At 44.7% G+C, this 27,647-nt stretch overlaps 1 protein-coding gene across 4 annotated transcripts in view; it reads right to left on the bottom strand.

The window, feature by feature from the left end:
* Nucleotides 1–27,647, bottom strand: part of TMEM117 (transmembrane protein 117) — a 223,069-nt gene that overhangs the window by 129,646 nt on the left and 65,776 nt on the right. For all 4 annotated transcript variants that reach the window (XM_028747090.2, XM_077934668.1, XM_028747092.2 and 1 more), the window contains exon 4: nt 3,798–3,897. In XM_028747090.2, coding sequence (XP_028602923.2) covers nt 3,798–3,897 — 100 coding nt within the window. The remainder of the gene's footprint in view (nt 1–3,797; nt 3,898–27,647) is intronic.

The raw sequence follows: 27,647 nt of genomic DNA, 5'->3' as shown, positions 1-27,647 counted from the left end.
TCAAGAATGCCATTATCATGGCTTTGCTTCATTTTATACTACAGACATCTGAAGAGTTAACTTGCTTCAGAAACTTTGACAAAATGCCCTGCAATAAACAAAACCTATTGCAGCAACAAAGGTTCTTAATTGTCTCCTGTGTAGCGTCACCTTGATTGGAGGACATCACAGAATATAAAGCACCACCTCAATAGATCTTCATTACTGCGGTTACCACCCACAAAATTGTTGACAAGCCACTGGAAAGTGAGGCCTGGCACCAGTAAACTGCTAAAATGGTTTGCTAGAGAGCGACAGGAGGTTGGAGGGCTAAGAGGCCAGACAGATAAGGTTGCGGAGATTAATGAGCCAAAGTTTCATGAACACCTTTCTTCAAAGACATCTATGCACTCATGGTAACCTTCATTCAAAAACACATACAATCCTTCGATCAGATTTAACTCCATTTTACTACCCGACTATGCAACTTACAGACACCTTCTTTCTCCACATAGAGATTCGCCCTATTACTGAAGGTAAATAAAAGCACAAAGGTTTGGATTCCAAACTAAGTGAATGGAAGTTAGTGAAAGGAAAGTGTTCCACTCCTTCTTTTCCCCATGTGCCCTCTGAAAAACCTCTCCAAAGGGGCTGGGGCCCTCTTGAACAGGGGGTAGTGTCATGGGACTTCTAAAGGACAGGTACATTGTCCCAAATCATTCTTCTGTTCAATTATCTTGGCCTATATCAGCACAGATCCAGTAAATACTCCCCAAAGACAAATTTCTTTAAGAGAAATGTGTAAATAAGAAATGCACCATTTGTAAAAGTGAAGCCAAACGTCCAGGAATTTACTATTTCATAAGAATGCAGTCATACCTCGGGTTACAACCGCTTCAGGTTGCGTTTTTTGCGGGTTGCGGACCGCCGAAACCCGGAAGTACCGGAATGGGTTACTTCCGGGTTTCGGTGGTCGCGCATGCACAGAAGCGCTAAATCGCACTTTGCACATGTGCAGAAGCGCCGAATCGCAACCCGTGCATGTGCAGATGGGTTAGAAAAAAGACAGAGGCTCAGTTTGAGGACAGTCTGGGACCTCCATACACACTGTCCAGACTTGTGCCCCATGGAGGTCACTTTAACACTTGTTAACACAGCAGTTTGATTTCACTCTCAGAGGTGCACTCCATTGTCTGTTGACAGGTGCCAACAGAAACTGGGTTCTGGATTAGGTTAATTAGCTATAATGATTATGTAGTGCTGTTTGTCGCAGACTTTTTATTAGCTGTTTCCTAATCACCAGTGTGGGTACACTGCCTGTTGCACTTTGGTTGAAAACTGAGCTTCTTGAAAGACAACCATGATCAAACAATGTCTGTTAACCACTAAATCATGCAATATCTTTCTTCCAAAAAATAAAAAAAATAAATAAGCACAGAGAGGACAAGATAGGAAAAGACCACGCTCATAGTCAGCTGAATGATAAATGGTTTTCTGGAAACTCTGAGGTGCCAACATCCATCCCTGCAGCAACTCTGTTCCTCTTCTTCTAAATCAGTCCCAGGCAATGATTTGTTGTGTGCTTGTTTTTCATGGTCACCAAATCAAAATACTGTAATTTGTTTTGGACGCTCTGCTGTAGACCACAGCATCTGAAAGCAAATGTATCCTTGATCCTGTCCCCCCCCCTCCACAGTTTTGATTTGCTCCAGATAGAAGATAAATGAGGAAAATTTAGATGATTTCCCTGCAGACATAGAAAACAACAAATCTGCTACTGCTTGCTTTTAATTCTTACATCATTCCTGTCAAGGGTGCTTCCTGGTCAAAGAAATGCACACAGGAGAGAACTCTTTATTCTGAAAGATAACAAAGTGGCTTCTGCAGCTCTGGAGTCTTATGCGCACCAATCTAATGTACAGGCAGCTATTCAAAGGTCCACATTCTATGGAGCAGTTGCAGCACCTAGGAACCACTCCCCCTCCACCAGTTAATGCACCTTAGCCTGATGGGCTGTGCACACGTAGCCGGAGACTACACCTGCATGGAAGCTTCCGCTCTATCCAGTTCAGTTCTCTCCTGGTTCTGGGAGACAATGGTCCAGGAGAGGGTGGGAAAGCACCAAGCCCTTCCCTTGCCTGGCCTGCCTCTTTCTCCAGCTCTGAAGCTTCCCCCTCTTTGATTCTTGCCTGCTGGCTGGTACAGTTTGCCACAGACCCCTGTCCCCCTCTCCCAATCAGACTCCAGCTCCACTTCCTCTGGTGAACACTCATTAGCATCCGGCCAGTCCCTGACAATTCATTTACCCCCCTCCCCCCGCAAAAAATGTCAGCATTTAGGTAACTGTAAAGGTAAAGGACCCCTGGATGGTTAAGTCCAGTCAAAGGCGACTATGGGGTTGCACCACTCATCTCGCTTTCAGGCCAAGGGAGATGGTGTTTGTCCACAGACAGCTTTCTGAGTCATGTGGCCAGCATGACTAAACCGCTTCAGGCACAACAGAAACCAGAGTGCACGGAAACACCGTTTACCTTCCCACCGCAGTGGTACCTATTTATCTACTTGCACTGGCATGCTTTCAACTGCTAGTTTGGCAGGAGCTGGGACAGAACAACAGGAACTCACCCCATCACAGGGATTTGAACCACCAGCCTTCTGATCAGCAAGGGGCTCAGTGGTTTAGACCACAGCACCACCCGCGTCCATTTATGTGAATAATGTCTATCACAAGGCCCAAGGATTGCTAGATAAACATTCCAGCATTCGTTTTTCCTCCTTGCTTATCTTTTGCAGTCATATGGCTTGCAAGCTAAGTGGTTGATGTGCATGTTCGGCCTGTTCAGACAATCGTTTTCTAAAGGTTTGGATCAGGGCTAGGAAACCTGCAGATATTTTAGGACTACAACTCCCATCGTTCTTGACAGCTGGCCATGCTCTATGCGTCTGATAGGAGTTGGGGTCTTTATTCATCATATTATTGTGATGCATTTCTACAGCAAAATAAGTATATTATAAAGGCAAAAAAGATCTATTACTTAAAAAAATAATCATGGAAATAAATAAAAGAAACAGAACTAAAATGGCAGCACTGAATTACCTATTGAATCCAAACAATCTAGGTTTCTATCCAATGCAGCAGTGAGTAGCTGTCCGATCAGTACAAGGATTTCTACTAGTACAGCTGGACTTTCCCCATCCCCCCCCCCCCACCAAAATGTGCCCTGTGCCCTTCCCAAATCTGTTCTGGAGGGTTGGGGGGCAAACCCAGAACAGTTGAAGGGACTGCACAGCAGGAGGAGAGTGGTGAAAACCCCATTACCCTTGCACTGATGGAAAAGTTCCTTAGCACTACATTGGATACAAGTCTCAACAAGTGCCTAGCCTGCCACTCAAAAGTTAAGCCAAGTAAAAATATCAACACTTTCTAGAGGCAAGTAAGGAAATGAGACTTTTTATTTTCAGGTGGAAGATTGCATTACCTCCCTTTCACCCATCAAATATATATAAAAAATACCCAGTCACTGACAACAGTTAATATTTATTCCATTATTCCATTTCACAACAACAATGAAATCGGCTTCTGCATTCCTAGCCAGGACTCATATTGACATCAAGGGAACAATTCAGCACCTAAGTCATCCTGACTACAGCGTCTTTGTATTTCCAATGCACAAAAACATCCAGCTGTTATTCATCATGCCACTGTGACCTTGGGGCTTATTTGCTTCGAATTGTGCTTTTAAAGGCCTTCTGACTATTCTGGATTTCAATCACCAATTACACTTTTCTGGTTCAACTTTCCCTTTCCCTCCACTTACCATCCAAGCTGTGACAAAGTCTCCCATCCAGGTCCCCACGGCTGCTACCTTCATAAAACTTTCGTTCCTGATGCCCATGAAGTCTGTTACCACGTATGGCCTGTAAATGCAAGCACATATACCGTTACGTTACAAACATTCAGGCACAGCAGAATTATGGATGATTTGGCTTTGCTGGCACAGAGAAGAAAGGAAAATAATTTGTCTATCAAAAAGTGCTTTGTTTTGCAGTCTAGATATTTGTTTGCTCATTTGCTTTCATATCCTTTCTTACTTCATGCTAGCATACAAGTGGTTCCATGTGCACCTACCTTCAAGTCCCATTGAAGTCAATGGAACACAGTTTTGAATGTTGAAAAGCAGATGTTCATATTCAGAAAAAAACTAGAAGTGGTATTCACAAAATATATATATATATATATATATATATATATATATATATATATATATATAAACATATACTATATACTGTACTATATAAAACACAATAGAATGAATCTAAACAAAGGTCAGTAGCAACGTTACCCATCATCAATATTCTGGAATTGCCTATGTAACAGAAAAGTTTTGAGCTGGCATCAAAAACACAGAACAGTTAGCACTTGTCTAATTTCAAGAGGCAGGTAAAGGTAAAGGTAAAAAGACCCCTGACCATTAGGTCCAGTCGTGGCCGACTCTGGGGTTGCGGCGCTCATCTTGCTTTATTGTCCAAGGGAGCCGGCGTACAGCTTCCAGGTCATGTGGCCAGCATGACTAAGCCACTTCTGGTGAACCAGAGCAGTGCATCGAAACGCCGTTTACCTTCCCGCCATAGCGGTACCTATTTATCTACTTGCACTTTGACGTGCTTTCGAACTGCTAGGTTGGCAGGAGCAGGGACTGAGCAATGGGAGCTCACCCCGTTGCGGGGATTCAAACTGCCGACCTTCTGATTGGCAAGTCCTAGGCTTTGTGGTTTAACCCACAGTGCCACCCGCGTCCTTCAAGAGGCAGAGCAGGTACCAAAAACACTAAGCTCTACTCCAAGGAACCACTGAATATGTGGAACATGCAGAGGTTCCCATCTGAAGAACTCAATAATCATACAGGTCAGAAGGGGGTTTCTTAGGTATCCTGATTTCACGAGCTTTGTAAACTATTAACAAAGGGTTGGTTATATCCGCACCTGAGCAGATTCAGTTGAAAATGTGATATAATGTTAAACCACATGTGAGGTGAAAAGTGTTAACCAGCTGAGGGTAGAGTCACATTTGAGCTGTGTCCCAAATCGTTCTGGTAACCTAGGTGAATGAATGGCATGATTTATTCTTGCATTAGAATTGTACCAAAACCTAGCAGGAGAAGAAATCACATTTATTTCCCAACCCACTTGGTTCTTCCTAACAGTAAGGAGCTTCTTAATGGAAAAAGATGCACAACTGTGTTAGAGGTATTTTGCCAAAGGAGAGCTGTACCTGAAAGATTCCTGCATTGAGCAGGGGTTTGAATTAGATCGGGATGGGAAACCTATGACCCTTCCAACTACTGTTCTCCCCGCATGCATGGCCTATAACAGAAATGATGGAAACTGTAGCCTGACAATACCTGGAGGTCCTTTTCAAGGTCCTTTCCAACTATGTTTCTACAGTTTCCAACAAATGAAATGAGAGTCACCCTGGGAACATATGAGTTTCCCAAATCTGTATAAACTGCTTTTAACTTGTGAACCAAATTTTGCAGGATTTCTTTTGCAAATTTTGAAGGCTACTTTTGCAGCTAAAAGCCAAAATGGGATCAAAGTGACTGAATCACCTATCATATTTTATATTGCACAATTTGGACTGGAGTTTGTAGTTCTTCAAAGTCTATGAATTGTCCAGCCATCATTCTTTTAGCAAGTCTCTTTTAGAGTCAGAATATGAATGGGCAATGCAGGGGGCAGATAACAAAATTGGACTGGTGGACAAGCAACCCCGTTCCCCATGGGCCACATTTGACAAGCTGCTAGGGCCACCCAGCTGTCAATCACCTGATGCCACAAGGACAATGATGTTAGGTGACCCATTTTCCTTTTTCAAAGTGGTTTGAAAGACATAGGGCTTTGTGGGTACAGATTGGCAAAATATGTCTTGCTGGTCAAAAAGTGAGGCTGGCAGGCTTCAGCCCACAAGACAGACATTCCCCACAGCTGGATTACTGGAAACTGTTTATGGAAAACCCATGAAGCACTGTGTCTTGGGCCAGAGTCAGTCACTGAAAGTTCTATGACACCACTTTAGACAGTCGTGGCTTCCCCAAAGAATTCTGGGAGATGTAGTGTGGTGAGGATGCTGAAAGTTGTTAAGAGACCCCTATTCTCCTGACAGAGCTACATTGAAGTTCTTCATGAAGAGGGATTGGTGGTTGAACCATTCCGGTAATTATATCTGTGTAAGAGAGATACTGGTGGCGCTGCGGGTAAAACCTCAGTGCCTAGGACTTGCCGATCGTATGGTCGGCGGTTCGAATCCCCGCGGCGGGGTGAGCTCCCGTCGTTCGGTCCCAGCTCCTGCCCACCTAGCAGTTCGAAAGCACCCCTAAATGCGAGTAGATAAATAGGTACCGCTTTATAGCAGGGAGGTAAACGGCGTTTCCATGTGCGGTGCTGGTGCTGGCTCGCCAGTGCAGCTTCGTCACGCTGGCCACGTGACCCGGAAGTGTCTCCAGACGGCGCCGGCTCACGGCCTCTAGAGCAAGATGAGCACGCAACCCTAGAGTCGGACACGACTGGCCCGTACGGGCAGGGGTACCTTTACCTTTACCCTAAGAGAGATAAGGATCCAGCTTGTTCTCTAGATTCAGTTTCTTACCTCTGAGACAAATTGCTCCTATCTTTGGCTAATGTAGAGTCAACTGTAGACATAGAAATACTGTAGCCTTAGGGCAAGATTGCATTACAAAGATTCTCATTTTAACTAACTAATTTATTCGTAATGCTAACACATTTACAATTTGTTTTCTTTTTTTTCTTTTTAATTTGCCCTAACCATACCTTAGGTCATCTTCCACCTTCCCAGTATATCTAGCTGCTATACTCATTATTTAACAGCACATTTTGCCTAGTCAAGTCACTGGGTGTGTGGGAGGGGAAAAAGTCGACTGCAAAGCTTTCATTTTGATCCATTCCAAAATAAAAAATATAAAGGAGGGGATTATTTAGCTGCCTTGGCAATATATAGGTTGCCAAATTAACTTGAAACGCTGCTTTGGAAAACATGCAACTTTTTCACATTTTTATCTAAACTTTAATAGCATTCATTTTTTAGCTACAAATTCTTTCACACCAGCTGCTTTTGAACAAAAAAGGCACCCCAAGTAAGGTTTGTTTCTTTTCTGGAAATATAATGGGCATAGATGCTACTCTATTAGTATGCCCTCGCCACTTACAGAGCATAAGGAACCTCTGTTATAAGACATGCTATTAACAGGTTTACTTGCTGCTAAATTCAGTGTATTTTGGTTAGACAGAAAATGCTTTCCTCCCCTTACTAACACTACATTTAAGACAAAACACTACAGCTGAACTCCATGTTCTCTAGACTTTTTGGATCAGAAGAAGAGTTGGGCGGTGGACGGGGGTTCACACCTCCTATCTGAAAAAGTCCCTCATCTTTTTGCATGGCTACTTATAGACATGCCTTCCTTTGCTGCTGCTTTGGAAATCTCTCCCCCCATTTCATTATTCTCAAGTAATAAGGATATAACAAGTAATGTCCTGGCAACTGCTACTACTTAGGGCAGTGTTTCCCAATCTTTTTTGGGCAAAGGCACACTTGTTTCATGAAAAAAATCTCGAGGCACACCACCATTACAGGCCCGTGACGTCAGCGCGCAGCGTCACGCCGGGAGGGACGCACGAAAGTGTAAGTTTCAATTTTTCCCCCTCCCCCTTGCCTTCCTTCTGTGGCAACCGCCAAAAAGCCAAGAAAAAAGCCAAGACTTTAGGGCAGCAGGTCGACACGGAAGAAGCTCCTACCTAAGGACAGGTGCGACGGCCGTGTCCTCTTCTGCCACACTTGGCAGCCCTGCCTCACGGTCGTGACTCCCACCCTGATTTCTCCCCGCAGGTCGAGCGGCACAGGCAGCCCAATGTGTCCAGCCCAGACACAAGCCCCGCTTCCCCACTCTAGATCCTGAATGCGACCAAGTGCTCTGGACTCCCGAGCAGGGTGGGAAAGAGGACTCGCATCTGGTAGCCTCCGGGCTCCTCGCCTGCTCGAGGAATGGCATTGCAGGCAAGCTGCCGGCCGTCGCCATCGCCGCCCCCTCATGCGAGTGGACCTGCCCGGAGTGGTGGGCCGGGGGAGGCTCGCTCTCTGTGGGGATGTGGCCCGCACGTGCGGCCCCGCTTCCTCCTGCCCAGGGCTGAGCTCCTTACCCGCGATCTCGGTCTCGCGCACGCGGATCCCACTTATTCCGAAGCTCGCGCCACTAGCCGGGGCTCTCACACCGTGCCAGGGCGAGGCGGCGCGGCCCACTGACGTCATCGCGGCTCGCCGCCGCCCTCGACTTCCCTGTTCCCTCCCCTCCCTCGGGTCGCCGTGGTTACCGAGGACTGCAAGCTGCTCGGGCGAGCGTGGGGCATTAAGTGGGAGAAGGAAAATTAAAATTAAAACTCGCCTGAAGGCCGCCTCTCCGGATATCTTTCGAATTTTTTAATTTTTCCCGCGGCACACCAGGCAACGTCTAGCGGCACACTAGTGTGCCGCGGAACACCGGTTGGGAAACACTGACTTAGGGGTCTAAAACGTATACATTTTTACTTACCTTTAACATATTGTTACAACTGTTACTTTATACAGTGGTACCTCAGGTTAAGTACTTAATTCGTTCTGGAGGTCCATTCTTAACCTGAAACTGTTCTTAACCTGAAGCACCACTTTAGCTAATGGGGCCTCCTGCTGCTGCCACGCCACCGCCACGCGATTTCTGTTCTCATCCTGAAGCAAAGTTCTTAACCTGAAGCGCTATTTCTGGGTTAGCGGAGTCTGTAACCTGAAGCGTATGTAACCTGAAGCGTATGTAACCTGAGGTACCACTGTAGTTCAGAGCAACAGGGGCAGCAGGAATCATGAGAGAAATGATGTCCAACCCCACAGTTTTCCCCACATCATGATTTTTTCCTTAGCGCGCGTGCGTGCGCACACACACACACACACACACACATCGCAATTCGTGATATATCGCCATGTTGAATATTATGAAACTATTGCCATGATGTGGCCTTCAAACCGATTTCAGATGGTGTATTGATACATCCCATAGTTTGTCCCATAGTTTTTAGTTTCAGGCTCCAGGCTCACCTCAGAAAACTGCCCCCGTATAGGCTCATGTTGATAGCATGGTTTGAGAAAGTACTGCTACTGACATCAGAGCACTGTGTATAAACCACCAAAATGGAGGGACCAGTTCACACACACACACAAATGACACATTTCCCGCAGCCCAGAACAACTGTCAGTTTCCCTCCACCTTTATATAGTAGCAAGCCTTTTGCATGAGGCCACATCTAAAATAGCTCCTACTAAACAGAAGCTATGGACCAATCTCTCCTCCATCCACATTCAACAGGCTGTCGGCCCCCCACTCTGACCCACAATCGGATCATTTTAACCTGATCTTCGTTTAGCTTGCAATACGCATATGGCAGCTGTGGCAGCAAATGCAAGACAATTTGAGAAAGGATACAGCCGTGGACTGGAGAGAACAAAATAAAGAGATATCATACCAGAACCGCAGAGTTATCAAATCAGAGACATTTTCTATTTGAGAGATCACAAGATTAAATGAATGAACCACAGACGTGAACAATTTAAATCATTTCAGCAGTTCAGTCTGCTTTGATTCAGTTTATAGTCTAACTCCTGTAGCTCTTTATAAATAAACAAAAGAAAACAAAAAGGGAAAGCCGCACGAGGAATGGGTTACTGAATGTTGCTTCCATTCCACTATATGTGACAGTTCACATCCTGCACCATTCTCTTTCCTGTGCTTACATGGTATATCCAGTTATGACACATACAATGTGCTTTTATTAAAGGAAAACCCTTAACTACAGAACAGATGAAGTGATTTACAAGAGGAAACATCAGTGGCGCAGAACTCATAATTCCATGGATTAGCTTGCTGCCAGGTCTGTAAGAGCAGCTTTTAAAAAGCCTTCAGGACAGGCTTAAAATTATATGTATTTAAAATAAATACAAAACAGACAAAGTTTCCTTGTTTGTTTGATGTGTGAAATCACAGCTAGGGTGCATTTTCCCCCTTTGGTTATATAGGCTTAGAATTGTGTTTGCTGTCCACGTTAAGTCCCCAAGGTGTTAATTAGCCAGATACATTTCTCCATCTAAGTACACAAAACAACCCAAAAACAATCCTGTGAACCAGTTCAGACGCAGGAATTTCAAAGAGCACCAAAGGATATTCTAAATCCCAGTCTCCTGAGGCAGTGGAAGCAAACTGTTGTTTAGTTTTTGCTTAGATCTTTAACTTTAACATGCTGTACAAAAAGTTTAAATTTTTTTTTTTTGCTTAAGCCTACTCTTTAAACAAGGAACTGCTAAACAATGTGTTTGGGGAGAGGCGAAGTCTCTTTCTAACCAAAAGATCCCGGATATGGGAGGCTGATCACTCCATAAATGCTATGATTCAGGCACAGCAGCACCTCTTTTTAACACAGTCAAATCACAGGCCAACATTAGGTCATTTCAGCATTTGGGAAAATGCCCTGTCAATTTCTTTCCTGTATTAACTGCAACTTGAGGGGGAAACTGCAGGGGGGGGGGGCTAGACAAAGGGAATGCTAACTCTGCTTAGTATCTCAAGATGCATTGTTGAAACGCTTCAGGACTGCCATTTTGTCAGGTTACCTAATTGAGTGCATTGTAATTTCACACTTTACAAGAAGACAACGCCATTGCGCAAGACTGTGAATAATGAAAAAGGAAGGTAGGCACAAGAGCATTCCTAACCATCAGCAAAGTCACTAGGACTGTACAGCACTAAGGGATAGCTGCAAAATAATGCTAACCCCAGAAAGTTAACTAACAGCTGGTACTACGCAGAAATAAGTCCCACTGAGTTCATTGGCGCTTACTAAAGGTAAACCTGCAGCATTACAAAAAAATTGTAAATCATTCCTTTCCACTGTTACCGGAAAAATCTGAGGGCTCCCTTGGACAAAAAGTAAAGACACCAACCAGAGTAAATTGAAGCAAATCAGCAGCCTGTAGGCTTGGTCTTTATTGAAGAAAGACTGTCACGACAGGGTGCTCCCCTCACTTGCAGGTGAGAGGAAAGACAAAGAAAAATAGTGTGCAAGGTCTTATAAAAACTTTTGAAATTCCCCTCCTCTAGGTCAAGCCCACCCCCAGAAACATCATGCATACATTACAGAAAGGAGGGGTTGAGGGAGGAGTTGGTGGTAACCTGAGTGTCTTGTCACCTGGCTGGTTCCTCCTTTCCCCCCTCCCCATGAGTCACTTCCAGGAGACAAAGGGGAGTTTGCAGTTTCCTCCCCCAGAGGGAAGATCTGAACATTGTCCTTTGTTTCAGTCCATGCTGAATCCACTCCCATATGCAAGTTCTTTGTGATCTTGATTGTCTTCTGTCTGGGATCATCAGGGTTGGCATAGCAACTGGGCAGGGCTCCTGTGGATGTGCTGGCATGCTGAAGGGATTATGGCTGACCAGGACCAAGCCACCCCCCTTTGATAGTCCTTATCATATGGAGTAAAATAAAAATGGAACAGTGCAAATCTGACGTATGGTTGATTTTTCTATGAATTTATAATAGAAATGTGGCGTATGTAGTGTGTGTGTGTGTGTGTGTGTGTGTGTGTGTGTGTGAAGTTTGTACAAACAGAATGATTGGGGTGGGGTGGGGTTCCTGCTACACCACTTATGGGACAATTCACACACTCAAATTCATTATAGTCCGACTCAGGGCTCTGTTGGTGCAAAGGCATAGAAACTTTTGTTTCCTCTCCTTTCCATTCCAGCCCCACTCCTTCTCAAAATCTGGGGAGTCAGGGGACACTCTGGAGGTATACGGCCTCGGTCCAGTATACCTGAAGGAGCGTCTCCACCCCCATCATTCTGCCCGGACACTGAGGTCCAGCGCCGAGGGCCTTCTGGCGGTTCCCTCACTGCGAGAAGCTAAGTTACAGGGAACCAGGCAGAGGGCCTTCTCGGTAGTGGCCCCCGCCCCTGTGGAACACCCTCCCACCAGATGTCAAAGGAAAAAACAACTTCCAGACTTTTAGAAGACATCTGAAGGCAGCCCTGTTTAGTGAAGCTTTTAATGTTTAATAGACTCATAGCTGTCAACTTACAGATTTGAAAATAAGGGACCAGCAGACAAAATAAGGGATTTTAGTCAACAAGCCCCCACTCCCTCAAGATCGCCGCCCACCATTGTACTCAACCAGCTCCTTTCCTTTTCCCCCACCACGTGCCCCTGCTCCAGACAGACCTTTTCCCCGGCAAGGGTGAGTGGGCCGTGGATGACGTATCTATCCGATTCTGAGCACAGGTATGTTCAACTTCTGACCCCCTCCGAGCCAAAGGCAGAAAGCCCAGCCAGCAGCCAAACGAAGCCTCAAGCAGTGGTTCCCACAGTGCAGCAACCCAGCAAAGGGGAATGCAGCAAGGAAAACCACCGTCACCTCTCTGCTGGGAAGCGCTGAGCAAAGGCGAGTCCCCAGGCAACGAGGCTGATTTGATCAGCACAAGGCATGCAAGCTCCACCCCCCCGATCAAATCAGAAAACAGGACAGTTTCTGTAAATCTGGAACTGTCCCTGGAAAATAGGGACACTTGGAAGGTCTGCTTTTTGAACCCTAGGACTATGCAGATCCTGCTACTATCTCCCTGTGGGATGCCCCATGTGGCATACATGAGTATCAGTACCGAGATAATATGTTCACTGTTATTATATAGAATAAGGCAGAGATCCTATTGCATCAGGGTATACAGTTATGTCATGGTGTGGAAGTGTTCACTACAGTGGTGCTTTGTAAATCTCGTCGGTCTCTTTAACCCACGGTTTTGCTTTCGGGTTTTTGCCAGGCAAAAAGAGTTGCTTAACTCAGTGTGTGCATCTAATTGGCTGTTACTCAGTAAAGTGGCTAACCCCCATGTCTAATTAATCTAATTGCATAGCTTAACCCTAATTAATATAATTACATTTGCCTTCTTTCCATTCTGTTAAATATCCGGAGGCTTTAAACACATAGACACACAGCCAAAGCCCTGTGATTGTTGTTTGGTTTGCGCAATGGCTGGTATCAGTGGGAGACGAGAATTTGATGGTGGGTATAAAGGTGTTTGATTCCTGAATCCACATCAGACATGCTGAGCATCTGCTGGTGTTCTTCTCATGGGCCTTGCAGTGAGTTGAATAAGAATAGTGCTGTTTTACAAAGGTTAAGAACCAACCTCAGGTCAGGTCACACAACATCACACCATAGTGTCCTGGTCTCGAATGCTGTTTTCATCACTGTGTGTTTACCACTCAAATGGCTGAAAGAGGAATATGTGATCTCCCCTTAAACATTTCTTGTCTGTGTAAAATAGCTGGTAGGAGACACCCAAGGTGGATCTAAACACAGGGGGGGGGACCCGGTATAAATAAGTCAGAAATGATTTATTTATTACAGTTTTAACAACAACAACAACAAATTCTATGGACAACTGCATTTTAAAATTTCCTGCCATGTGGTGCTGCATGTTTATAGCGCATTCAGTTCGCTGTTTCTTTACTAACATAGGTGAGTCCCTCCAAGTGTCCCTATTTTCCAGGGACAGTCCTGGATTTACAGAAGCTGTCCTGGTCTCTGATTTGATTCTAGAATGTCCTGCTTTTTCTTAGGACACCCCTATTTTCATCGGAGAACTGTTGGAGGGTATGGAGTTACCAAGCCTCAAGCCGTCTGAAGGCAGCCTTGTATAGGGAAGATTTTAAATGCTAAATATTTTGCTATGGTTTTATATATGCTGGAAGCTACCTAGAGTGGCTGGGGCAACCCAGTCAGATGGGTGGGATATAAATAGTAAATAATAATAATAATAATAATAATAATAATAATAATAATAATAATAAAAATAATAATGATGATGATGCCTTCTCTTACTATTATAAGTTGGCTGTTCCTCAAGGTTTATATAAAACAGATTTAGGATTTACTCACCTTTTGTTTGGACTGGATTTTGGTAGTGGCTTTGCCATTAACACACACTCTCTCTCTCTCTCTCTCTCTCTCTCTCTCTCTCTCTCTCTCTCTAACACACACACACACACACACACACAGAGAGAGAGAGAGAGAGAGAGAGAGAGAATCCCAAACTTCTAGAAAGCAAATATCAGAAGCACCTGGGCCGAGCAAATCATGCATCTTTCACCAGATCAATTCTCTCCAATTCCAGATTAGAATTTTATCTCAAAGATCCCCCCCCCCACAGCAGTACAGAGCAATGGGTGTTAAAATGCTAGCAAGCTGCTCAGGAGCCAGTTTTCTTTCATGAAATCAAAAGCTCAACAATTGCCATGGCTCTGAAGCAGGGAAGGTGACTGGCTCGTTCAGCAAATCAGAATTCACTTGCCATTTCAGATTAAAAGTGGGGTGGGGTGGGGTGGATCCTGATGTAGACGAGAGGAACATGGTCCAGGGCTTTGATCAGTATTTGTGAAGCCCATCAGTGAGGTTTCAGGAAGCCAGAAAGAAGACAGAATCCCCTTTTGGAAGAGATGAAACAACACTGAGGTATAGCTCTCGGGTCACTTACCTGGGAGCAAACCCATTGAACTAAGTGGAACTTACTTGAGAGTTATGACACACGTGCTCCAATTTAACATATATTTTATACTGGCCTGCCTGGAACCATGTGACTATTTTGCTATGAATCGCACAGCTTTGGGATAATGAGAATGGTTTTTTTGAGAACCTGAAGCCTGAAGCCTCTCTTTCCATCAGAACAAATTCATCTTTTTATTTTCAGTTTCAGTGCTAAAGTATTATTTATTATATTACTAGGATCCACTGAAATCAGTGAGACCTACTCCCAAATAAATATACTTTAGTCTTACTGCCCAGTTAATGTCCTATAAAACATGCAGCCCAAGTTGGGCTGCATCACAGTGTAGTTCAAATGGAATGTGTGTTAGGAAGTAACGAAGCATACTGAATAATTTTAATCATGAGAAAAACTTGCACAGATTTAGACAACAAGCTGGTAAACATCTACATTTTTGTGTGTTTGGTCTCTAAAAGCCATAAAGCATCCACTGTAGTTCATTAATTCATTCCAGCAGGATTTCATTAATGGAATTGTGAGGCATCACATTACTAATCTGGTCCGTTTCCCTAAAATAACCTATTTGATGAGATTAGGGATTTACATGCACACTCACAGTCGGCAAACTTTATCTTGGACTTGCTATGGCATCCTGAGAGAGGTCTCAGGGGGGAGTTATTTACTTTCATACTAATTATAATCAATAATTTCACTACCCCCCTGTTGTGCTGCTTCAGGCCAACTTAATCTAACAGATGGGTCAAGCGCCAAGAGACATTTTTAAATACAGAAAACGTTGTGTTGCGGGATTCGGATATAAACCACATGCCAAGTTCTAATTTCTCAAGGCTTTTTACAAGGAAACTTTGCATGTCTAAATGACTACTAACGATGTGTACTTTGCTACAGTAATTAAACAGCCAGCCAAACATGCCCGTTTTGTGCTTCACGAGAGATTTCTTACAGGCTCAGCTGCAGAATATTCCGTATTCCATATTTGAACCTGTGATTTTCCTTTGTCAGTTTTCTTTGCAGAAAAAGCAGCTGAGGCAATAGGGCTAACTAAAGGCGGCCATAGTCACAGGACTGTCCAAATCAGAGATCCTGTATTTTAAAAACACTTATGCAGGTTTCAAACTTCACATCCTTTAATATATCTTCTACAATATATAAATACTGTTCAGCTGACATATCCAGGATCAGGGTATATATATGGGGAGAGCAGAAGTACGAAAGAAGATGTCATCCCCCAAACTACATATGAGGGAACTTCCATGTGCACAATATTTGAACTCATGGAACTGTATTCCTTTTTTGTTTCAAAAACATCATGTACTGTTTTTCCATTAAAATATTCAAAACAGGTCTAATTTTTTCATCTCCTAATAAAAACACAAGAGAACAAATTTGCACAGCAGCACCAGTGAGAAGCAATCAAATCAAACTAAACGCAGCAACCATCAATCATCCATTTAAAAGCTTTTTGTTAAGTTGTGGGTGAACCTATCAGACGACACAGCCATTCTTCAAACAGCTCTTGTTTATTCACAGGCCAGAACAGAACTGGGCTGAAGGGTTTAGCCAGCCTGCTTATATACAGCTCAACTACAAGGCAACAGTAACAACTTTCTGTAACTATCCAATCACTGAACGTCACTTTCAATTCCTTATTTGCATATGTGGACCTGAGTGAAAACTATCTACAGTATCCCCCTGCTGGCCTAGGGTGGGAACTTCAGTACATAACACTTTTTGTTTTGGTTAACATTTCCTTCCTTCCTTCCTTCCTTCCTTCCTTCCTTCCTTTCAACCCCACTTTTGAAAAGCAGCTTTGTAGCCTGGAAAAATAAGGCGCTCCTCCAAATGTTAGCTCCTGCTGAACTTGCTCAAGAAGTGAGGTGCAGCCACTGAAAAGACCCTACTCAGAGAGTGACCTTTGACCTGAGTAACGCTGGCTAGCCGATCCCAATGCGGAAATTAGGATTTTAGGTCAAAGGGTGCATCACTCGTTTTCAAAATTAAGCACTTCTTGTGAGTTGTGGTTGTTCGGAGAAACAAAACGCAATCAACAAAGTTATCCATTCTCTCAATTTTATATGCACCCTACATATCTTAATTGCATGGATACCTCAGTCGGTTAGAGTGTGGTTCTAATAATGCCAAGGTTGCAGGTTTGATCCCCATAAGGGGCAGCTGCATATTCCTGCATTGCAGGGGGTTGGACTAGATGACCCTCAAGATCCCTTCCAATTCTATTAGTCCACAAAATGTACACACTCCTTCTGGAAACAGATTCCCAAAACTGAGAAAGATTCTGACTTCCACCCTTAGCTCAGCTTCACTGCAGCCTTTAATACTGGCAGGGCAGAATCGTTTCTTCGCTGAGATTTACAGCTTCCAACATGAAAAAGGGATTAATGCCCAAAGCTTGCTGAATTTTCGGATGTGCTTCTTTAAGATTCTTAGCCTAACTTCCAGGAAGAATGCTCACAGGGAAGAGGAGAAAAAGAATGCCTGCCTGAAACTGTACTGGACTTTGGAGGCCTGAGCATACTACAACATGGACATGTACACATTTTCTTTGTGCTTTTTTCTGTTCTTGATGCTTTAGGCTGTGACCATAACCCCACTTGCCTGGTAGAAAGCCCAATAAAATTCAATAAGATTTACCGTACTTTTCTGTGTGTAAGACAAGGTTTTTTTACTTTAAAATAAGCTTAGAAATTGGGGGGGCATCTTATACACAGATAGTTCATATGTGGGACGGGCGATTGGCTGCAGCTGCGAACAGGAGCTTTTCAGTGGCGATTGGGTGGGCGATTTTTGTCTGTGGATTGGCTGGCGCTGTGGCAATTGTGCTTGTGATTGGCTGCTGGTGGTGGCGAGTGGGCAGATGCTTGTTCTGTGATGCGTGCGATTGGCAGCTTTTCTGAGTTGGGCGAGTGATTTTCGGCATTCACCTCCAAAAAACGCTCAACAACTCTGGGCCATCTCCCCCCATTTTCTTAAATTGGAGTCCCCAAAAGTATGATACACAGGGGCGTCTTATACACTGAAAAATACTGAGAAGGCATGGTTAGGATTGTGCTGTTTGCCCCTAAAGTACTGTACTTATTCTCGAGTACAGTAAGTAATTGGAAAATCTACTGCTTTTAGAGGAGAAATAGGCAGTGCCATATGTTTTGTGTCGTTCCAACACTCTACCCAAAACAGAATACAGGCAAAAAGGCAAAAAGTTCCCTCCCCTTGGAAAAGACCACCCCGTCCAAACAAACCACCTCAAACAACAATTTTATTTTAAAAGGAATTGCAAACTGGGAGGGGCAAGACACCTTGGTGGGCATCTGTGGTGGGTTCCAAGGTGTTCACAGATGTTACAACAGGGCATGTCATGTTTGGCAAGACAACTTCCATAAACATCACAGGTTTTGATATAAAAGAGAAACTAAACACCACAGAGCGCTGAATGACAACTTCCCATGGCACACACTGGCTCATGCCGCAAGTTCTCTTTGCTGCCGCTTCAAACAGCCTTTTGATAATCTGCTCTGTCGTCTATATACATAGTATTAAGAATCCACCATGCTTTGACATCATGAACATCTGGTTGGGTGCCCTCTTGGAAATAAATATTCCAAAGAACTGGGGGGAGGGGAGGGAAAAGTCAAGGTGTAATAAGTACGACAGGTCTTCAATCTTTTCACCATAGAAAACCAGATGCCCAATAAATAATTCAATAGAGGGGGGAAGGGATAACTGCACATCTTCATGGATTTGCCCTTCTTTGGTGTAGAGTTTGACTTCATTCAGGATTAGAAGAATACAGGTTTTCTTGTGCTGATTAAAATATATGACTCCAAGGCAGCATTAAGGGCCTGATTTAATCCAATTAAAAGCAAGCAGCTTTCGCCCCCAGTAATGAGCGTGAATATGCCAGCCCTTCTGCTTGTACATACTGACAGGTTTGCAAGCAACAAAGGTACATTAATGTATACCAGATGAAGAGAGGCCTCCATATTATTAATTTATTCTTCTGTGTCTAGGTTCTGGTGACCATATGGTAAACAGCAAAATATGTCTCGTGTAATCTTACAGGATGCCAATCCCTGTCTTCCTGAATGCATGAATGATATTGATAGTGACTTTCTAGGTAAGAAAAAAAGACCATTTCCAATTTCCATGCAGATTAATTGTCACGTGCTTTCATCTTAGGCTATTTATTTAAATCTATCCTCCCCAAATCAAACATAAATATCTACGGCATTTAGTTAAGCTTACACTAAACAAGCAAAATTGCCACAGAACATGTTCAGCAGTGCCAGAGAACCTGGTGCCAAAGGCGTTCTATATTGGAGAAGGAGATGAAATTTCTTCACACTCAGTCTTTTAGCCAGCAAAATGCATAAGCAAATGCCAAGGTTTTAGTGTGATTGTTAAGGCTGCTTCAGACACAATAGGAAAGATGTCGTGTGAGCAGTGACGATTCTGATCAAATCATCCATCCAGCCGTGGCGATAATACCCAGGGAGGCATGCAGTGGACTGATGGAACGGTAATGTAATGTGAGGCTTCACAACACACATTTAAAGCATGTAGCTTTCCCTCAAGGGTGATGGGAACTTTAGCTCTGTGAGGGGTAAACTATAGTTCCTGGGTTTATTTTGGGGAGGCCATGGGCTTTTAAAGTGCTTTAAATACATGGCATGTACACAGCCTGACGCTTTGTGAGACTACAAATACTGCAAAAGAAAACTTGGTCAAGAGGGTGAGATAACATGGAAGATAAAGTGGGAATAAAACATAAACATAAGAGTTAGTAGCCACTAATACTATGCACACCAGCGTAGGGATTGGCACTAATTTCTCCGTAAATTGCTGCAGCATCTGGGGGGTTAGAACCAGCTTTCAAAAGGAAGGAGGGGGAATTAAAAGGCAGGCCTCTGAACCCCTTGTAACATAAGTTGTGCTTCGCAGACTACTGTGTGTTTCAGGAAAATATGTCCCAATTCTCACAGCGACCTAGGAGGCATGATCAAGGACAGCTCACTCCAAACTGTGGAGCAAACCAATTCCTTCCCCGTCCTTCATTCAGAGAAAATGAAAAACCAAAGGTCACGGAATCTAAAGATCTGGAAACTATCAATAGAATTAAAATAGCAGTTTGCCACATTACATAGCCACATGAGTGATAATTACAAGTTGAAAGAGAAACTGAAGAAAGAAAGAAAAAGAAAGATATTGAAAGCATCTTTATCCAATCATAGTAAAACAAAACAAAAAAGTTCATAGACTCACTTGCGAAGTGAGGCTAAATCCAACCCTGGCTTTCTGAAAATCACAGATACTGACATTTCAACATATAGTTCAAGGTTAGGCTCTTAAATCAAATTAACTTTATGACTATAAAATAATTCCTAGTAGACAGGAAACATCCATTGCACAAAATAGAGTGCATAGTCAAGCAATTTAACAGATGGCACTTTAAATCAGAGTTAGAGCTGCAAAAATATACAAATCCCTTCAGATTAACGAAAAGGGGCTGTGTGCTCGTCAAAACCTACAGTCTACCCAAATGTGGTCCATTGGCTTCCTACATAGCCATCAAGAATCCTGAGGAAAACTTTTCAAATATTCCCTTGGCTGTTTGCTTCTTGGTAGTACCCTTCTTATAAGGGACGCGGGTGGCGCTGTGGGTAAAAGCCTCAGCGCCTAGGGCTTGCCGATCGAAAGGTCGGCGGTTCGAATCCCCGCGGCGGGGTGCGCTCCCGCTGCTCGGTCCCAGCGCCTGCCAACCTAGCAGTTCGAAAGCACCCCCGGGTGCAAGTAGATAAATAGGGACCGCTTACTGGCGGGAAGGTAAACGGCGTTCCGTGTGCTGCGCTGGCTCGCCAGAGTAGCTTCATCACGCTGGCCACGTGACCCGGAAGTGTCTGCGGACAGCGCTGGCCCCCGGCCTATAGAGTGAGATGGGCGCACAACCCTAGAGTCTGTCAAGACTGGCCCGTACGGGCAGGGGTACCTTTACCTTTACCTTTTAGTACCCTTCTTTGTATACCTGCCACGTAAAAATAGTTCATTATTCCTTTTACCTCTGATGTTCAGGGGTAGGTGCCAATCCTTATTTATTTATTTGATTGATTGATTGATTGATTGATTGATTGGAGTTATTCCAAGCCCCTGACCATAAGCTCCCAGAGCAGGTTACAACAATAAAACACACAACTGCAAAAGCCATTGAAACCATTACCATTCTAGAGCAAGTGAAATCATTCAACATGGAACAGAACAAGGTAGGAACATAAGAAGGGGCTGCAGGATCAGGCCAGCAGCCCATCTAGTCAATGTCCTCACAGAAGCCACCTGAGAAACCCTCAAGACAGACCCGAGCCCAAGAGCACTCTACCTTCCTGTGGTTTCCAGCAACAAACATCTGGAAAAGACAAGATTTTATGCAGCTTCACTTGTATAAATACCAGTACTAGTCCACTTCTCAGAAAACCAAAGGGGTTCAGCACAAGGAACACAATACAGATGTGAAGTAGCTGTTTCGATGGACAGCTCCCACTGCTTTCAGCAGGTTAAGAATATTAAGCCTGGGTTCCTGCTGAGCCTGGAGAAAAGCTACTATTTTTTGCCTCCCGTGGAATTTCCTGTACTGTCTCCCAATGACGGTAAGACGCCGCCGTGTTCCAAACCAACCAGCTGGTAAGAGGGAAAACACCTGAGTGAGGTCCCCAGCAGATTATATATCTCATCTCTATCTGCTGCCCCTGACAGCTTTGAAAAAGAGACTCCACTATTATCTTTGCTTCAAGAAATGAGGCCGTTTCAGATGAGCAGTTCTTAGAGAGGCTTCCCATGCTCAGAGCAGGACTTCCAGATACACCTGCACTCACAAACAGACCCAGGGTATTGCTCTGCAACTGATATGCAGAGTTTTCCCTTCTTCATCATTTCCTTCTATTAAAAAAAAAGCTCTTTTGAGAAAATGATAAAGTAATAAATTAAAAATGACCATGTCAAAATTATATTATAAATACAGTGGTACCTCGGGTTACATATGCTTCAGGTTACATACGCTTCAGGTTACAGACTCCGCTAACCCAGAAATAGTACCTTGGGTTAAGAACTTTGCTTCAGGATGAGAACAGAAATTGTGCTCCGGCGGCGTGGCAGCAGCGGGAGGCCCCATTAGCTAAAGTGGTACCTCTGGTTAAGAACAGTTTCAGGTTAAGAACGGACCTCCGGAACAAATTAAGTACTTAACCCGAGGTACCACTGAAGTTAGATAGATCTCCATCCCCTAATAATGAATAAGGACCAGTTGTATCTTGCCCTTTATCAGTCTAATAAAGGCTGGGTAAGAAACCTCAGGCCTAGGGACCATACACAACCTTCTAGCTGCACTTCCTTCTCAACCACCTGGCTCTTCCATGGGTCAAACCCCTCATCCTGGACAGTGCTTCTATTTGAGAACCCCAAAACAAAAGAGATGTAATCTTTTTTTAAAAAATGAGGATTTTATATATGAAACCGTCTCTCAATTTGAGTTAAGTACAGTGGTACCTCAGGTTACATATGCTTCAGGTTACAGACTCCGCTAACCCAGAAATAGTACCTTGGGCTAAGAACTTTGCTTCAGGATGAGAACAGAAATCACGCAGCGGTAGCAGTGGGAGGCCCCATTAGCTAAAGTGGTGCTTCAGGTTAAGAACAGTTTCAGGTTAAGAAAGGACCTCCGGAACGAATTAAGTACTTAACCCGAGGTACCACTGTATACATAGGTAATTTGTATATAATCAAGTTAGTTTGTGTTTAAAAGTTGAATATTCCCCAAACCCATCCCACTCGCCACTCCCCTGGGGCAGAGGAAGGGGGCGGTGGGGCGGTCCGCCCTGGATGTCATCACCGGGGGGGGGTGACATTTGGCGCGCCGCCCGTCCGCAGCTTCCAAGCCTACCCCGAGCCTTCGGGGGAAGGGGCAGAGCTGTGCCACCTTGCTGGCGGCCTTCCCCCTTCATTTTGACAGCTCAGGGGAGGCTTGGGAGTCACAGGTGGGCGCTGCACCCTTGCCCCCGCTCCCGGGCTGCTTCCCCCAAGCTGTCAAATGAAAGAGGGAAGGGAGGAAGGCTGCTGACAAAGCGGTGCACCTCCCTCCCTCCCCGGCCCAGGAAACAGCCTGCCATGGGCGGCTCGCTCCACCCCCCCCCCCGGGTGGAGCCTCCTGGGATGCTCGCCCCGCCCCCATGGCCCCGCTCCGGGTGCCGGATCAGCTAGCTCCACCTCTGCACTCCCCCCTTTTTTCCCTTTCCTTTCTTTTTTCTTTTCTTCTTCTTCCTAATTGTTTAAACAAGTTCTTAAACCAAGAACTTATACATTGACCACTACTAATGAAACATGTAGATATTTTCCCACATTTATTATGCTATTTTTGTGATATACAAATGACACAAGAAAACTTGGTATGCTTGTTTGTATAACATTCTTGTTGTTGTTGTTGTTGTTGTTGTTGTTGTTGTTGTTATTAAAAAGGTGAATATTCATGTAACATATTACAGTGGTAAAGGTAAAGGTAAAGGGACCCCTGACCATTAGGTCCAGTCGTGGCCGACTCTGGGGTTGCGGTGCTCATCTCGCTTTATTGGGCGAGGGAGCCAGCGTACAGCTTCCGGGTCATGTGGCCAGCATGACTAAGCTGCTTCTGGCGAATCAGAGCAGCACACGGAAACGCCATTTACCTTCCCGCCGGAGTGGTACCTATTTATCTACTTGCACTTTGACGTGCTTTCAAACTGCTAGGTTGGCACGAGATTACAGTGGTATCTCGGGTTAAGAACTTAATTTGTTCTGGAGGTCTGTTCTTAACCTGAAACTGCTCTTAACCTGAGGTACTACTTTAGCTAACAGAGCCTCCTGCTGTTGCTGTGCCACCGCCACACAATTTCTGTTCTCATCTTGAAGTGAAGTTCTTAACCCGAGGTACTATTTCTGGGCTAGCAGAGTCTGTAACCTGAAACGTCTGTAACCCGAGGTATCACTGTACCTTTGTTTTTACAGCCACCGAAGAAGGCCTTGAAACATTATGAAAATAATATCGGCATCTTGAGATTACATTTCCTTTGTTTCTGGTTTTTTGCATTTGAGAACTGCAAATGCTACTAAGAGTGAGTCACTCACATATCTCCAGTTTTACTCAACTGGACTTTCCACGGTTTGCCTTACACGGGATGTGAAGATGAAACATTTGTAACTCTGAAGTAGCAAAGGGACCGTGATTTCTGCCTCCCCATGTTGTGACACCCTGCCGGCTGGGGGGGTAGTGTGGCATTCTGCTTCCCTTCTAGCAGTCAAAGTGCACTCAGTCCAGAAAGGAAAAGGTGGAATCACCTAGGTAGAACCTCAAAACTGAAATTCTGGGACACCAATTCATGGAATGTTGTTTGAAAATCTTAGTGCAGCCTTGCAAATAAGCCCATATACAGTGGTGCCTCGCAAGACGAAATTAATTCGTTCTGCGAGTTTTGTCATCTTGCGATTTTTTTCGTCTTGCGAAGCACGGTGTCGGGAAAGTTTTGGAAAAGCTTCAAAAATCACCAAAGTCTTTAAAAACTTCAAAAAAGGCTACCACACCGCGTTCTATGAGTTGCTCCTCAAAGTCAAGTCGCAACTGTATTAAAGGTGTTAAGAAAAAGGAAACAAACTTGCAAGACATTTCCGTCTTGCGAAGCAAGCCCATAGGGAAAATCGTTGTGCGAAGCAGCTCAAAAAACAAAAAATCCTTTCATCTAACGAGTTTTTTGTCTTGCGAGGCATTCGTCTTGCGAGGTACCACTGTACTGTATTTTTCGCCCCATAGGACTCATTTTTTCCTCTCAAAAAATGAAGGGGAAATGTGTGTGCGTCCTATGGGGCGAGTGTAGGCTTTCGCTGAAGCCTGGAAAGCGAGAGGGGTCGGTGCGCACCGGCCCCTCTCGCTCTCCATGCTTCAGGAAGCTCTCCGCAAGCCTTGGGAGCCCGGCGCGACTTCCCATGGGCTCCCAAGGCTTGCGGACAACAGCCTGTTCTGTGGGCTGGGGCCGGGGGAAGCTCAGGGAAATAATTTTTTCCCCCTTTATTCCACCCACCCCCACCGCCAAAACTAGGTGCGCCCTATGGGCCGGTGCACCCTATAGGGCAAAAAAATACGGTAAGTCACTAGCCTGCAAAATGTTTACTGTTGGTGGCTGACGGAGAAGGCATGGAGAGCTCCGCCCCTCTTTCAGAAATCTGTGGCATTTCTTTGCTGGGTGCAGAGGGGCAACAAAGCAAATGAATCCCAAGGCTGCTCACTCAACCTATATGCAATTCGTAGTCAAGTAAGGCTAAAGCCTAGTGCTTAAACACAAGCTGGACTTTAGTGGTTGATCACAGATTACATTTAATCAAGTGTTCATCCTTAAACATATGTTTCTAATACTTAGGGGTGCTTTCTTTTATTTTTACCATGCTCCCTGCCCTTTAGGGCAAAGACTGATTAAATTTCCAAAGGAAATTATTAAAAGTTGTTCTTCAGCTAATTAACTATCTGGAGGATAAACATGGTGTGTTACAGTGCATGCTTACTCAGCAGTAAATTGCATACTGTTCTGTGGGTCTTACTTCCAGGAAAGAGGGCATAGGATAGCACTGCAGCGGGTGGTGCTTTGGTCTAAACCACTGAGCCTCTTGGGGTTGCCGATCGGAAGGTTGGCAGTTCGAATCTGCACAACGGGGTGAGTTCCCGTTGCTCTGTCCCAGCTTCTGCCAACCTAGCAGTTCAAAAGCACACCAGTGAGATTAGATAAATAGATACCACTGCGGCGGGAAGGTAAATGGCGTTTCCGTGCACTCTGGGTTCTGTCACAGTGTTCCGTTGCACCAGAAGCAGTTTAGTCATGCTGGCCACATGACCCGGAAAGCTGTCTGTGGACAAACGCCAGCTCCCTTGGCCTGAAGTGAGATGAGTGCCACAACCCCATAGTCGCCTTTGACTGGACTCAACCGTCCAGGGGTTCATTACCTTTAACTTTTTACTGCAGCCCCCAAAGTGTTTTTTGTTTTCCTTAGTCTGAAGTGCACATATAAAATCTACGGTAGCAAAAGGAACATTGATTTCCAACCCACCCCTCACGCCTGGGGGAAAAAAAGCCTCTGTTCTATAGAAGTAAAGAGTAGCACTAAGGAATTTGAAGTGTTGTGGGTGAATATGTGTCCTTCGTTTCCAGCCCCTATGTATTTCCTTCCCTTCTCTTAATTCATGATGCTACATTGTGTGGAGTACAAATGTTGTTGAAAATCCTCACCAAGGCCACGGGTTTTTCAGCAAATTGGTCATCTCAAATGCCTGAGCCAATCATCTGCAAGAGCAGGAACGCACTGGGCCTTGACACAACACCGCTTTGAAGCATTTCCTTGTTCAGCAAGGTCACAGCAGCTGGAGCAGCATAACAATGGCTGTGGAAATTATGCCCTTGAGTTTTGCAGAGGCCCAGTGAATTTGCAGCACTGCTCTACAGGTCACTCACCCATCAAGGTCAGCTCTGCCCATCTCCAGCTGCCTCAAACAGCGGGTAGCAAGACTGAATTTCTACTAGACTATCATCCAAAGAGACAAGCAGAGAGGGGGGGAGTTTTTTTAGTTCATGACTCCACAATAACACAGTCTCTAGTTCACATGTTGGCCTGTTGGCTTTCAAAGCATCCTTTTAAGTGATGACAGATACAGATGGACAAAATCTCTCCCCCCCCCTTGTTGTTAAAAAGAAATGGCAAGCCAGCGTAATATTTCCTTGCTTCTTACCTAGCTGGAATAATAAATGCTCTTATAAGAAATAGATCGAGCGACAAACTCAGCGAAGAGTTGCATTTACAATCCCTTCCTCTAAGCTCAAGGTGATAAAGGAGCAAATGACGATCTGTCTGGAAAATCTTACTATTATTTCTACAGCACTTTGTTGTGCTGTGTAATGTTTTAGCTCATTTATCCTCACAGCAACCCAGAGAGATCTGTTAGGCAGCCTGTGAGTGGTTTGCCCAAGGCAACTCCCATGAGAACCATCACTCGGCTCTGCGTTGAGCCTGGATCCCCCAAATACAAACTCAACATTCCATCTGTTTCACCAACTAAAAGGAGAATGGAAGAATGGATTTGTCAGATGCTTCGCTGATACTGGATCCTGCTAAACAGCTCCATAAGCTAGGCTAGAAATAAAGGATAGCCCTGGAGCCAATTTAAGCAAGATGGGTCCCCCATGTTGACATTGGTAGGTGATCATGATCACTGCTTTTTGAAGCCTCCCATGGCAGTTGTCACATTTAACAGGCAGTCCTAAAGAAAGCCAGCTAACACCGTCAGTTTTATACTGGTCTGATATGAGGATTCAGATCAGGGATGGGGAACCTTTGCTCCCAGAGACTGAATGTGGCCTCCTAGGCCTCTCTGCTTGGCCCTCAGAACTCTCACCAGACTCCTCATTGGCTCTGCCTCCTGTCCCAAGCATTCCCACTTGGTCTGAATGTGCCTTTGAGCTCTGCCAATACCTCTTGCTTGTCCAGATGGAGGATGGAGCGGGGGAGGGTGTGTAGAAACTAGCCTATTTTATTTTTTTTGTGTTGTTTTCTCAAGAGAAAATGTAGTGTGCCTCCAGGGGTGAAGTCAAACTGCTGCTTTACCAGCACCGAAGTGATGTCACTAGGGTGCAAGCCTGGGCAGAGTGTATGGAGGTCCCAGGCTGCCCACATGGCAAGACTAGCTGATGTGGTCCAAAGTAAAGCAAAGCAATATGTTTGGCACCATGTTGGCGGCAGGAGTTGCCAGAAGGAGATGTTCAAGGAGCCATCCACTCCGTCTTAGGGATCTGCTCTGGATTTGTGTCGGGTTTACTCCTTATGCTTTTCTTCTTCTCCTGAAGATATCCCACAGGGCAGCGAAGGTTTAGGATCAGAGTTTTCCTTCTTCTAGATGGGCTACTTTCCCAGGCTGATGAACCCCATCTGCCCCTCACTTTCTTCTTCAGCATG

This window comes from Podarcis muralis, chromosome 10 (assembly GCF_964188315.1).
Source record: "Podarcis muralis chromosome 10, rPodMur119.hap1.1, whole genome shotgun sequence".
In the NCBI taxonomy this organism is placed as follows: Eukaryota; Metazoa; Chordata; class Lepidosauria; order Squamata; family Lacertidae; genus Podarcis; species Podarcis muralis.
Note: the sequence above shows the minus strand (reverse complement) of the source record. Positions and strands in the feature narration are given on the sequence as shown.